Genomic DNA, 12444 nt, shown 5'->3' with positions numbered 1-12444 from the left:
TTCCCCCCCCCTTTTTCCCCCCCCTTTTCCCCCCCCCTTTTCCCCCCCCTTTTCCCCCCCCCTTTTTCCCCCCCCTTTTTCCCCCCCCCTTTTTTCCCCCCCCCTTTTTCCCCCCCCCTTTTTTCCCCCCCCCTTTTTTCCCCCCCCCTTTTTTCCCCCCCCCTTTTTTACCCCCCCCTTTTTTACCCCCCCCTTTTTTACCCCCCCCTTTTTTACCCCCCCCTTTTTTACCCCCCCCTTTTTTACCCCCCCCTTTTTTACCCCCCCCTTTTTTACCCCCCCCTTTTTTACCCCCCCCTTTTTTACCCCCCCTTTTTTACCCCCCCTTTTTTACCCCCCCCTTTTTACCCCCCCCCTTTTACCCCCCCCTTTTTACCCCCCCCTTTTTACCCCCCCCTTTTTACCCCCCCCTTTTTACCCCCCCCTTTTTTACCCCCCCTTTTTTTACCCCCCCTTTTTTTACCCCCCCTTTTTTTACCCCCCCTTTTTTTCCCCTTTCCCCCCTTTTTCTTCTTCCATTCCCAGAGGAGAGTGATACAGAAAGAGGTAAGCATCATTTCCCTTCCTGCCAAGGCGGAACAACCTTTTGACTCGAAGGAATCCTCCTTAAGCAGGTGATTAAAATTTTCTGGTTTTCTTCTTTTAAGATGAACTTACTGAAGAACTCGGTAAGTCGTTTCCTTCCTCTGCCAACAGCAAATACTTGACACTCTCTTCACTTTTTTGGTTGGAGTTTGGTCAGAAGCGTTGTGGTCTGTTGTCGCAACGAATGAATGAAGCGAACGTCAGCAAAGTTTAATACAGAAAAATTTTGAAAGAAACAGAATTTTACGTCATCGTCAAAAGCGGCTTCTCGCATTTCTCCACAATTTAATGTAATAACTGCAAAAGTAGAGGAAATTGGGGGTCTTTGAATAGCGAAGAAGATTGATAACAGTAGAAAAGGAGAAAATATCTGGGGAAAAAAACCACATTCTAATGGAAATCCATGTTTTTCTCTCTCTTAAGATGAAGTCGCTGAAGAACTTGGTATGTGATTTCATTTTTTTTCTCTTTAACCTTTAATAAAAGCTTTTCTAAAGCTTTCTGAGTTTTCTTTGTTGCCCAGATATTAACTTTAACATAACAAGAAATAGAGGCTTAGTGCAAAATGAGATCCAACAGAAAATTAAAATAATTAATGACTGATAAGGAGGAGGCATTTGGGGGAAAAGTCCTGTCTCTGGCATAACATCAACAGATACTTTGAAATTATTTCACTCTCTGTTTTCTTCCTTGTTTTTAGGGGAACGTGATAAAAAAATAGGTGGGTTTTCCTCTCATTTCTGGGTCCTTTTGGGCACGTTTGGGTGTTCTGGGTAGATTCGGCAGGGAGGGATGCCGGCCGCGTTATCCCAACCCTCAGAACAGCCGAGGGAGCTGCTTTTCCACCCCAAATACCAAATTCCCATATGGTTCTTTGACTTTTGGGAGAATTAACGAGATTTCTGTTGAGATCTCGTATTCTTTCAGCCCTCCCAAGGTACCAACTGAGCAAAGAAATCCTAATTATTTCATTTATTTCTTTCCTTTAAGAGGAAATCACTGAAGAGCTTGGTAAGTCATTTCTTTTTCTTTCCACCCTTACTTTTTTTCCCCTCCCTTATTCTTTCCCCTCCGTTATTTCCCTCCACCCCGTTACTTTCACGTTTGTTTGAGTTTTGTGGTTTCTGTTTTTTTATCTCAGATTAGGAAAAAAAAAAAATCATGGGTAAAGTAAAAAAATAACGATAACCAACAGTGCAGCGTTGCAGGGAAATTATCAAGTTGCAATTTGTAGATGATGCAAAACCACAAAAATTATGGGGGATGCTTTTAACATATTTTTTTTCCCTTTTTTTCTTCCCTTTTTCAGCGGAACAGACTGCCCGGATCGGTACGTGTTCTTCTCTCTGCCTTTAATAGGACAGAAAAGCATGCGGGGGTGCAAATATTGCTCTGAAATAAAGGTCTTTTCCTTTAAATCAAGATAAAAGGACTGTTTAAAAACTTCACATCCTTGGATGCCGCTTGTTTGCTTCTCTCCCTTCTCCCTGGGCAGCCCGCGCGCCCTTCTGTATTTTGGATAATAAGGAGTTATTTTGGGTTGGTTTTCTGTTGCCAAGGGATTTCTTCGGTTCAGCGATGCTTAACTCTACTGAGAGCAATGAAAATTAAAAATTCGTAAACGTGTTCTTGGAGCGAAACATAGAATCCCCCAGTGAACCATTTAGTGTGTGTCTGTAGGGAAAAAAAGTATTCGTAATTAAAACCAGTTTTCCTTTCACTCTCTCTAGGTGAACTCGCTACCGAGCTGGGTGAGTCCTTTTAAAAGGAAAAAAATCTTGTTTATATTTAGTTTGGGTTTTGGTAGGAGCAAGCCATGACCTTTGCTTTAAGATGAGGAAAGTCAATTAGGGGATGGGTTAATCTATATAAAATTAGAGGCAAAATGCAAATTACAATTACAATTTTCTCTACGGAATGGAAGAATATTTATCTCTACATGACAAACACGCATGGCAAAGGGGGGGAGGACTTTGGAATAACTTTTTTTCCCCCTTTCCTTTCTATTTCTCCTTATTTAGGAGAACGCGATGCCAAAATCGGTACGTGTCCATCACCTTCCCGAATCCTGTGGAACTCAGTGCATGGAATCATGACTTTTATTTTAATGATAAGAATTATAATAATGAAAACCAGTATTTATTTTTTTTCTCTCTTAAGACGAACTGTCAGCAGAAATCGGTGAGTGTTTTTCTCTGCCTTCCAACAAAAATACACGCGGTTTATGGTCTCTATTTTGGTATTATTTTTTAGGTGAAGGAAAAAAACAGATTATAAAAACTTTGATTTTCTTTCTTGTTTCCCTTTGTTTAGAAAAACGCGATAGGAAAATCGGTGAGTATCAGATCTCTTCCCGAGACGTGACCTTGGGGAGTTTGTACGATCCATATGATCCCCTTGGTGTGAATCGCACTGGAAATCCTTCCTTTCTTCTCTCTTTTCAGATGAACTCACTGCAGAGCTTGGTAAGTCGCTCGGATTGCAGCAGAGAGACAGAGACCTGTGTATATCTTTTTTTTTTTTTCCTTATAATTATTATTTCTCCTGCCTTTTGCTGAGCTATTTTGGGGAATTTTATGGAAACCTGAGCTAACGGGGATAAAGTTGAAAGATGCATGAATTGTGGTTATAGTTGTCAATAAAATACGTAATAATTATATGTATAACTATAATTGTAATGCATGCAGTCTATAATAATTATATATAGAATGATTGTGTAATTACACATTAATATACCGTATATAGCAATATATTATTAATACAGTTATAATAATGCAAACAACAATCACTGGGCACAAAAACACGCTTTTTGCTTTGGGAGCCAAGAAACCCTTAGAAAGTTGTAACGCAAAAAGGAAGAGAAACGCGCAATAACCGTTCCTGTCGCTTCTCTTTTCAGAGGAATACAAAGCAAAAATGCGTGAGTGTCCTTTTCCTCGCCTTCTGGAGCAGTAAATGATGCGTGAGGTTTTGGGGGCGTTTTAGACTAGGTGAGCTGTGAGATTTTTGTCTTCGTAACCTCCACGGACTTCAGCGTGGCAAAGATCGCCCGCAGAAGGTGAAAATACTGGCCGTGACTCTCCAGAGCAGCCACGCACCTTCCTCCCTCCGCAAACTATACAAGCGATGCCCTCTAATTGTAGCAGAAATTCCTGGTATGGCCTATTACAGCTTTTTTTTTTTTTTCTGTGTGGTGACTTCTGTTAGTTTAAACAACCCTTATTCTTTTTTTTTTCTGAGGTTTTAATCTAAATGACAAGTCACGTTACAGACACGAGTCTCACGTCTTATTTCACAACAGCTTAATCTCATGCTGGGAAAAAAAACACACACTTGGGGGGAAGGAATGGAATAAATCGTCATGAAATGGAGGCGTTTGGAATTTAAAAACCCTCATTATAACTACTTTTTAATTTTTCTTTTAAGGAAAATGCATTGAAGAGCACAGTAAGTGCATTTTTTCTCCATTCTACAAATACAAGTTTGGCTTTTGGGCTTAAGTTCGCATCACTGTTAATAACTTTTCTTTTATTGTGCATTTTTAGGGAAAGAGGAAGAAAAAATGGGTAAGTAATTTGGTACTTTGGTTTGCCAAATGATGTCCCGTAGCTGTGCGGGGAAAGTCGCACAAATTGTCAAGTCTTGAACTACAGAAAGACAAAACACCCTGTTAGATTTCCAAGAAAACACCAGCCCCTGGGCAAAAGTCAGGTTAAGTAAGTTTAATTCTCCTTCTCACCTTCTTTTTTTCCTCTTCCCCAGCAAATGTGACGCTGGACCCGGAGACAGCCCACCCCCGTCTCATCCTCTCCAAGGATCAGAAGAGCGTGAGATGGGAATACATGCTGCAGGAGTCTCCCGACAGCCCCGAGCGGTTTGACGCCGATCCTTGCGTGCTGGGTTGCGAAGCCTTCACCTCCGGGAGACACTACTGGGTGGTGGATCTAGCAGAGGGACAGTACTGCGCTGTTGGGGTCAGCAAAGAGTCTCTGCAGAGGAAGGGACCCATCAGCTTTAATCCCGAGGAAGGGATCTGGGCGGTGCAGCAATGGGGATTTAAGAACCGTGCCCTCACCTCCCCTCCAACCCTCCTTAACCTGCCGCGGGTCCCCAGAAAGATCCGGATCTCTCTAGACTACGAATGGGGAGAGGTGGCGTTTTTTGATGTCGAGAACAAAATACCAATCTTCACTTTTCCTCCGGCTTCCTTCGCCGGTGAACGGATCCGGCCGTGGTTTTGGGTGGAGTTGGGCTCGGTCTCTCTGGTCCGATGACCCTTGCACTCCTCCTTGCGCCGAGAGTTCAGCACCGGCGGTGAGCGGGTGGCTTGAGGGGCAGGAGAAGTGGTGGAAGCACCTTAACTCCATCCAGACACCTAAAGCTAGGTGGTTAAGAGCAGCAGGATGGAGACCAGGGTATAAATGCTCTCGGGAAGAGCAGCGTCAAACCTCATTCTCCCCCATTCCAAATCGAGTGCTCCAGCTGTCATCGTGCAAAGGAAAGGCTGCCCATCTTACATGTCCTCAACACAAGGTGGCAGAAGATCTGCCCAGCCTCAGCCCTTGGCCCAGTGTCTCAGAGTTGCAGTTCCAGTGTAGAGGAACATCAAGTGACCTGCAGAGAGATGTAGGCACCTCCTTCGGTTGATGGAAAGAGGTGGGCACCGGGGTAAGTCACTATTCATGCTGCCTGCATCACCCAGGTGGCTCCCACCAGCATTTTCTTCCCATCAGTTGGTGGTTGGCTCAAATGGTTGAAATCTACATGTCGCTTTTATAGTAGGCAGAGGGAAATAATCACTTCTGGTGGGGAACCCATCTCATCCAAACACAGACATCAAAATAGGACAGGCAAATTGTGCTTTCTGTCTGCCTATCTCTCTCCATCGCCTGTGGAGGAAGTCTGTACTCGGAAGAGATTAAACAACTTTCCTTTGCTCAACCTGCCTACAAATTCAAGCCCTTTGCCCTTGGCCAGAGAAAGGGCATGGCAAACCCTCTGTGACTGTCGCCAGAGCTCCAAGGCGCCTGGGCAATGCTGTCAGCTTTGTGCACCAACATCTCCACAGGTTTCCTCCCCAAATGCTCCAGCCGTTGTGATGCTCGTCAAGACATTGCTCCTGTAATCCTTTATACCAGAGCTGGATGCAGCTGTGTCCTCCCGCAGGACTAAATTTGACTCAAATCTGGCCTGGGCAGATGATTTTATACCAACTGGGTTAGCCAGAGTCCATTAATTTAGCTCAGCCTTTGGGAGGAGAGATAAGCCTGGATTCAAGACCAAGCTGGTATGATGCCCTCAGGTGAAAATTGGGGTGCCAAACTCCAAACCACATGGATTAAAGGTTTGAAGAGGCTCATGTTGCTCTGCATCATGTTGCCATAAAGTTCCTAGTGAGGCACTGGGAGGTCTAAAACTAGATTCACAGAAGGGGTCAAGCCGTGCTTGAGATCAGCACGGGGCCAGCCGTGCTGGAAGGTGGGTGATTAGGGACATCGCTGAAGCCACCAGAGGGGATGGACACCATGGTCTTCACCTTTCATGACATCACACTGCACTTAAATAGCACCGATATATTCCTCTTTAATCCCTGCTTGTTCTTAGCCACCTGTAAAGCCTTAAAGCTTGTCTTTTGCCCCACCATGGGATGGCCAACTGGTAGTTCCCATCTGACAATAAATCACTTGAGACTCTCCAGAGCATTTGATTTGTTTTTCCAGCCAGTTCAACGTGGAGCCCTTCTGGCCCTCTCAGATGATGCCTGCAGCCTGTATGATCTCTCCTTGCAGCATCTTGCCCCACTTACCTTCCTAAAAAGGGGGGTGTTTGAGGTGGGTCCCACTGTGTGATCCCATCGGGGAGTGACGCTGTCACCTCCCACCGATGAGCAACGGCCAGGGCATCTCAGCCCTGTGGTTTTGGGTTTCTCTTCCTGCGGTTCATCGGGCCAGAAACCTTCATTATCGCCCTTGCAATCCACGTTTGTGGTGGCCCCAGCGTAGGGTAGGCAGGAGAAGACCCAAGCAGGGGCAAGAGGGAGGACACGGACAGATTATTTGTGTCTGAGGGCTTCAAAATGCTTGGTGTAGCAGCTCGAGATACCATTCCTGCTCTCAGCAGACAGAAATTGGGGGGAAAATACATAATACTACAAAAATATATAGTAATTTTAGAAAAAAAACCTCTTTTCTAAGTAACTAGCAATGCAAGAAACACCACAGAGGAGAAACTGCCCTTCCTCCGTGCCAGAAATCGCCACCAGCAGCGACTTCGAAGCACGTGTTTATCAAACTGGTGGTGCTGTAATTAAAATTGCAATCAGGGAGGCGTTGCTGTGCCGCTCCTGTTCCATGACAGAGGCTGAAAAAGCTGCTTTATTTAAAGCAGTTGGATGACCACTGTGCTTATTTTTTGCCCTGGTGATGGCCAAGGCGGGGGGTGAGCCCCCAGGAGCTGGCTGTGCTTGGATGATCCTTGTGCTGCATGGTGGCAGATGCCCCGTTTTACCCAACAGCCAAAGGTATTTTATCCTACATCTGAAAATAATGAAGTATTTTCAGTCCCAGCTTTATCCTGGATTGAAAACGTCGAAGTTGGGGACACCGATCCGCAGAGGGATGTAAATGAGCCTGTTCCTGGCAGGGAGACACCGGGCAGCACATTCCTCTCCGTGTTTCCTTAAATAGGGCTGATATTTTCCCTCTGTCCTCCATGCGATCTGACTCTGAGCTCAAACAGGCCCAGGGTGGCTGGAGAGGAGCCCTGTGGACTAAATCACCCCACGCTTTTAAAAAAAAAAAAAAAAACAAACAAATCGTCTGCAAAGACCTTGTGCTGCTGCCTAACGGGTAAGTGTCTCTTTTTGGGATGGTCGGGGACACCCCGGCAAAGGGAACCGGCAGCGTCGCGGCCGCTCTTGGCACTGCCGAGATGTTTTTTTTTTCCGAGTGTAAAGATGAAAGGCTGTTAAATTTGGGGTGGCTGTGGTCTGTCCGTGCAGTGCAAGCAGTCAAGGGGGTTGGGGGGGGGGTGGGGGGTGGATCGTGCTGCTGAACCTGCTTTGGCCACGCGTTCAGGTTCTGCATCTGCTGCATCAATCAATTAAAATTGGTTCCAAATAAAGGGAAAGCAGCAAGAAGACATAAAAAAACTGCTTTCCAGCACCGTTTTTGTGCACATGTGCATCATCGGAGCGTTCCTCCGTTGGGAAATGCATCCTACGGCTTCGGTCTGTGCTTTGAAGGGTGGGGAGTGGACGTGGGGGACGTGCACCAGCGAGGGAGCAGGTTAGAGCCTGAGCTTTGGGGATGAAATGCCAGTTCCCACTAGGTGGGAAGGTTGGTTCCTTCTCCTGTGGCCGTCCCACGAGTGAAGATGCCAACCCAAGATGTCAACGCCCGTAGGAGAGATGAACCTTAATGCCCAAGAGATGGACGTTAAAGTCCAAGCCTTGCTAGAGGGCAATTCATCCCTTCCTAAAATGAATATCTAAAAGAGATTAGAGGTTCTCTCCACTGCTCCTCCTTCCTCCACCCATGCTGAGACCTTTTATACATTCACTTTGCCGCAGGCAGCAAGGGGACGAGGAACAAGAGAGGCTGGAGGCCATGGCCTCCGGTTCATCTAGACCAAGGGAAGGAGGAGAAGAAAGCACCCACCGCACCATCCTGCAGCATCGGCCAGACCCTGAGCGTCTGGGCTGCGACCCCGCTGGCTGTGGAGCCGGCACAACCCGATCCTGGCTGGAGCGAGGAAGGCTTGGAGATGCCGAGGCCGTCGGCCACCGAAGCCGGCTCAGGAAAGGGCATTTCCAGCCAAAACTGCATTTGGAGCATTTAGAGGAGAAGCTGAGGCTCTTGGGTCTGGAAGGAGACAGGGAGGAGAAGGAGCAGCTCTGCTCCTGGAGCAAGAGGACGTTTGCCTTCAAGGGTGGTGCAAAAGCATCCAGCTCCAGCCGTGATGGACCAAGGGTTCATGGAGGTCCCGCTACAGCCTACGTAGAGGAATCTGCCCAAGACGACAAGGTCAGGTCCATGACCAAGCTTGGGCTATTCCTTTTCTGAAAGTTTTCTGACCGCCTTAAGGGATGCTGTAGCTTCTTTGAGCTTCTCAGGGTCGCAGGCTTCAAGCCAGCTGGGAGTTCTCTATAATTGTTTTTCTCCACCAAGAAAATAAACAAGTGGAAATAACTGGGGAGAGCGGGGGGGGTGGAGGTGTGGAGGGGGAAACCCTAAACAACTCTTTTAGTTTGGCTAAAAAGACAAAAATTTTAATTTTCAGGCTAAACCTTTTGGTCCAAAGCAGTCAACATGTATTTCCCAATTTATTTCACGTGAGAATGAAGCTGGCTCCTCTGCTGCCCTCCCACGTCTTCTCCATCCTCGTGCCCATGCTGTGATTCCCCCCTCCCCCCCAAACATGGGGGGAGTGTTTCCAAGCATCCCATCCCTTCCCCACTCCCACCTAGATACCCTCCCAAACCATTTTTCTTCTTCCAGGAGCAAATATACAGTGACCTAGAGAAACTCAAGAAACGAAGGGAAGAGATTTTGGAATTGAAAATAAGTGGAGAGAGACAATGTCAGGACTATTTGGTAAGTAGCTGTTACCTCTATTTTTCCTGGGTGATGGCGTTGGACCGGTGTCGTCCATGGTGGTGTCTTTCCACATCCTGCAGATGCAGACGGAGGTTGAGAGGCAGAAGATTGTGTCCGAATTTCGGCAGCTGCGCCGGTTTCTGAAGGACCAAGAGCTTGTCCTCCTGGCTCGGCTGGGAGAGCTGGACAAAGAGATGATGAGGAGGCAGGAGGAAGAGGAGACCAAGATGTCAGGGGAGATTTCAGTCCTCGATGTCCTGATCTGCGAGATGGAGAAGATGCTTGAGGAACCTGCGAGCAGATTCCTCCAGGTTGGATGTTCTACTGGGCAAAACGGGAGAGGGATTCGCACACAGCACCACCTCGGCCGGGGTCTTCCCCCAATTTGGGGATGGGAGACTGAGGGGTTTTGTCTCTCTCTTTCTATTCCAGGATGCCCGAAGCACTGTGGACAGGTACGTGCTCTTCCACCACCCGTGTCTCAGCGGTGGGGGATGGCTCACAGGTACCATCCCCGTGGTTTCTGGAACAGAGATGGACATTTTGGCAGTTCAGGCAGGGCTTGAAGTGAGGCTTGGAGGGGGGTGGAGGCAAGAAGGTGCCCCTGAACCCCAGTACGGGGATGCTGTGAGAGAAAGCACCCTAAGACCAGAGGTCCTCTTGGCCATCAGGGCAACAGGGACCCAAGTGTCCTCCTGTAGGGAGCTGGTTGGCATCTCTAGGCCTGGGGCAGAGGGACATTTTGGGGACAGCCAGCTCACCCACCCAAGTCATCCAAGGTGCAGGGGGAGGAGGGATGGTCCCGGCATCTCATGCCATCACCACGCGTCCCATGTCTAAGGGGAAAAGTTTGCATCCAGGTGGGAGATGGGCAGCGCTCGGAGGACGATGGAGACCTTCTCGGACCTGGAGCGGAGGCTCCGTGTCATTTCTCGACAAAACGATGTCCTCAGAGAGACGCTGGGGAGATTTCAAGGTACTGTGGAGCATGACTGGGTTGATGGAGGGTCCTCCCCCCGTTATGGGAGGGGGGCAGCTCTGCCTGCTGCTGTTTTTCCAGTTTTCCCAGGAAAAACATGACAGGGGCAAGAGCGAGCAGAATTACCAGCCGGAGGGTGTGATGTCCAACCTTTGTCTTCATCCCCTAGACATTTTGCCATCTGAACTGGAGAAAGAGCAAGGACCATCTCTAGGAGGAGATGGAAAAGGTGAGGCTCTTTTGGAACAGCAGCCACCAGGGAGGGCTCCAGCAAAGTCGGTCTTAGCTAAAATGGTGCTTAAAATGTTTGGGAAATGAGGGGTTGAGCTTGCGTTGGGGTTCCTAATGATATAAAGGAGCTCTGTCCCCTCCTCCAGCGTAAGGCAAGACGTTCCCACACAGGAAGACATGGACATGTCTCTGCTCCAATGCCCAGGACAGGGGCAGATGTGTGATGCTGGGGCTTGTCTCAGCTGGAGCAGGGCTTTTTTTGGGGGGTATTGGCCTCCTCCAACACCACATTCTTCTCCATCCCTGGCAGCATTTGTGACTCTGGACCCTGACACTGCCAACGCCCGGCTTGTCCTGTCCCGGGACCGGCGAGGGGTGAGATGGATGGATGCGGGACAGGATCTGCCCACCACCCCCGAGCGATTCGATGCCTCCTGCTGCGTGCTGGGCTGCCAGGGCTTCACCGCAGGGACCCACTGCTGGGAGGTGGAGGTGGCCGGAGGAAGGACCTGGGCACTGGGGGTGGCCCGACGCTCCCTTCTGAGGAAGGGCTGGCTTGAGTTTCGGCCAGAGAAGGGGATCTGGGCGCTGGGGTGGTGCGGGAATCGGTACCGTGCCTTCACTTCCCCCATCACCACCTTCCCATTCACCGGGAGAACTGGGAAGGTGCGGGTGACTCTGGACTATGGAGTGGGGCAAGTGGCATTTTACTTTGCTGAGCGTGACCCCCCTATTTTTACGTTCCAAAAAGCCTCGTTCGGGGGGGAAAGCGTCTTCCCTTTCTTCTGGGTTGGGAGAGGCTCCCACCTCCGCCTCTGCCCATGAGCTCTCCCTGCCCTTGCCCAGTCCAGCTTTCGGGGGGTGTTTTCTGCTTGTTGTGCACCTTTTTCCCTTTTTTATTTATGACGTGGCAGGAGAATCTCTTCTAGCAGAACTTGGTGGGTAAAAAAAAACCAAAACCAACAAATTGGAATTTTCTTTCTTTGTTTAATGTTGTCAGGTGGCTCCTGGGGCTGTGGGAAGGCCAAGCCCTGGGCTGCAGCTCTGGGATGGATCTAGGCAGGGAGTGGGGTCACGTCCCCCTCTATTTCCCAAGGAAAAGCGGGATTTTTCCCTGCTCCATCCTTCATGGCGAGGACATGCAAGAGAGCAAAGGGCCCTGGGGTGGAAATGCGGGGAGCTGTGCGTGCCCTGCCATTGGCTCCTTCCTTAGGGCAAGAAAAGGGGGGCAGGTATTCCCCCACCCCACCCCAAGCGGTGGGGACCCATAGGACCCCAGGTAGGTCCAGAGTAGCTAAAGGATGACAGCATCTTCCTCGCAGCCCTCGGAGCATTTCACCAGGGGGCAACTGCCCTTGGGGGCAGAACCCGAGGTGGGGAACGTGCAAGAGGGGATATTTGAAATCGATATTTAGCGATAGCGATTGCCGCTGCTCCGGGGGTTGGTATTTGCAGCGCAGCCGGGGGCTGTGGGAAGGGATGCTGCGGGGACCGGGGACCGGGGATGGCGGGGACCGGGGGTGGCCGAACCCGACAGGGCACGGGAAGGGGCGGGGGACGTACAGGAAGGGGTTGGGGCTGAGGGAACCGAGAACAAAGCGAAGCCCGGGCAGCCTCGCTCCTCGAAGCCGGTACCCACGCACCGAGCCGCTCCCGGTGATGCCGCCGCGCAGGTAATGGCCTGGGGATGCTGGGGGTTGGGTACGGGACCCCCCCCACCCCCGCGGCTGCACAGACCCGGGGAGAGGGGGCTATGTCCCCTCCTTCGACCCTCCGTCCCCCTCTGCTCCTCTCGGACCCCCCACCGACACCCCTCGGGGCAGAGGCGGGCTCTCCACGGGTCCCCCTCCCCAGGTCTGGGTGCAGCCCCCGGAGCTCGCTATGACCCCCCCCAGCACCCCAGTACCCATCCCCTGCTATGGTACAGCCCCTCGGACACCCCACCCCACCCCGCACCCCTTATTTTGGGTATAGATGAGGATGGGGGATAGGGGGCAGTGGGGGACAGGTCCTCCCCAGGGCTCTGAGGTCCCCAAGGGGATAGGGCACATC

General features: G+C 49.9%; 2 protein-coding genes across 15 annotated transcripts in view; both read left to right on the top strand.

Moving 5' to 3' along the window:
* LOC142049072 (uncharacterized) overlaps positions 1 to 6284 on the top strand; it is a 24918-nt gene extending 18634 nt beyond the window's left edge. For 11 of the 14 annotated variants that reach the window (XM_075076494.1, XM_075076491.1, XM_075076496.1 and 8 more), the window contains 15 exons: positions 526 to 546; positions 648 to 668; positions 1009 to 1029; positions 1286 to 1306; positions 1576 to 1596; positions 1895 to 1915; positions 2316 to 2336; positions 2607 to 2627; positions 2746 to 2766; positions 2899 to 2919; positions 3030 to 3050; positions 3485 to 3505; positions 4012 to 4032; positions 4131 to 4151; positions 4348 to 6284. In XM_075076494.1, the coding sequence (XP_074932595.1) occupies positions 526 to 546; positions 648 to 668; positions 1009 to 1029; positions 1286 to 1306; positions 1576 to 1596; positions 1895 to 1915; positions 2316 to 2336; positions 2607 to 2627; positions 2746 to 2766; positions 2899 to 2919; positions 3030 to 3050; positions 3485 to 3505; positions 4012 to 4032; positions 4131 to 4151; positions 4348 to 4859 (806 nt within the window). In that variant the 3' untranslated portion in view covers positions 4860 to 6284. The remainder of the gene's footprint in view (positions 1 to 525; positions 547 to 647; positions 669 to 1008; positions 1030 to 1285; positions 1307 to 1575; positions 1597 to 1894; positions 1916 to 2315; positions 2337 to 2606; positions 2628 to 2745; positions 2767 to 2898; positions 2920 to 3029; positions 3051 to 3484; positions 3506 to 4011; positions 4033 to 4130; positions 4152 to 4347) is intronic. The other 3 variants (XM_075076499.1, XM_075076497.1, XM_075076495.1) reach the window with 1 other exon arrangement.
* A 130-nt stretch (positions 6285 to 6414) lies between these two features.
* Positions 6415 to 11730, top strand: LOC142049070 (E3 ubiquitin-protein ligase TRIM7-like). Its single transcript, XM_075076478.1, has 8 exons — positions 6415 to 7433; positions 8156 to 8609; positions 9084 to 9179; positions 9263 to 9493; positions 9615 to 9637; positions 10043 to 10158; positions 10331 to 10390; positions 10703 to 11730. The coding sequence occupies exons 1-8, from the start codon at positions 7297 to 7299 to the stop codon at positions 11215 to 11217; spliced, it is 1632 nt and encodes a 543-aa protein (XP_074932579.1). The 5' UTR covers positions 6415 to 7296; the 3' UTR covers positions 11218 to 11730.
* Positions 11731 to 12444: the final 714 nt, after the last annotated feature.

The sequence above is a fragment of the Phalacrocorax aristotelis genome, chromosome 31, assembly GCF_949628215.1.
Source record: "Phalacrocorax aristotelis chromosome 31, bGulAri2.1, whole genome shotgun sequence".
In the NCBI taxonomy this organism is placed as follows: domain Eukaryota; kingdom Metazoa; phylum Chordata; class Aves; order Suliformes; family Phalacrocoracidae; genus Phalacrocorax; species Phalacrocorax aristotelis.
Note: the sequence above shows the minus strand (reverse complement) of the source record. Positions and strands in the feature narration are given on the sequence as shown.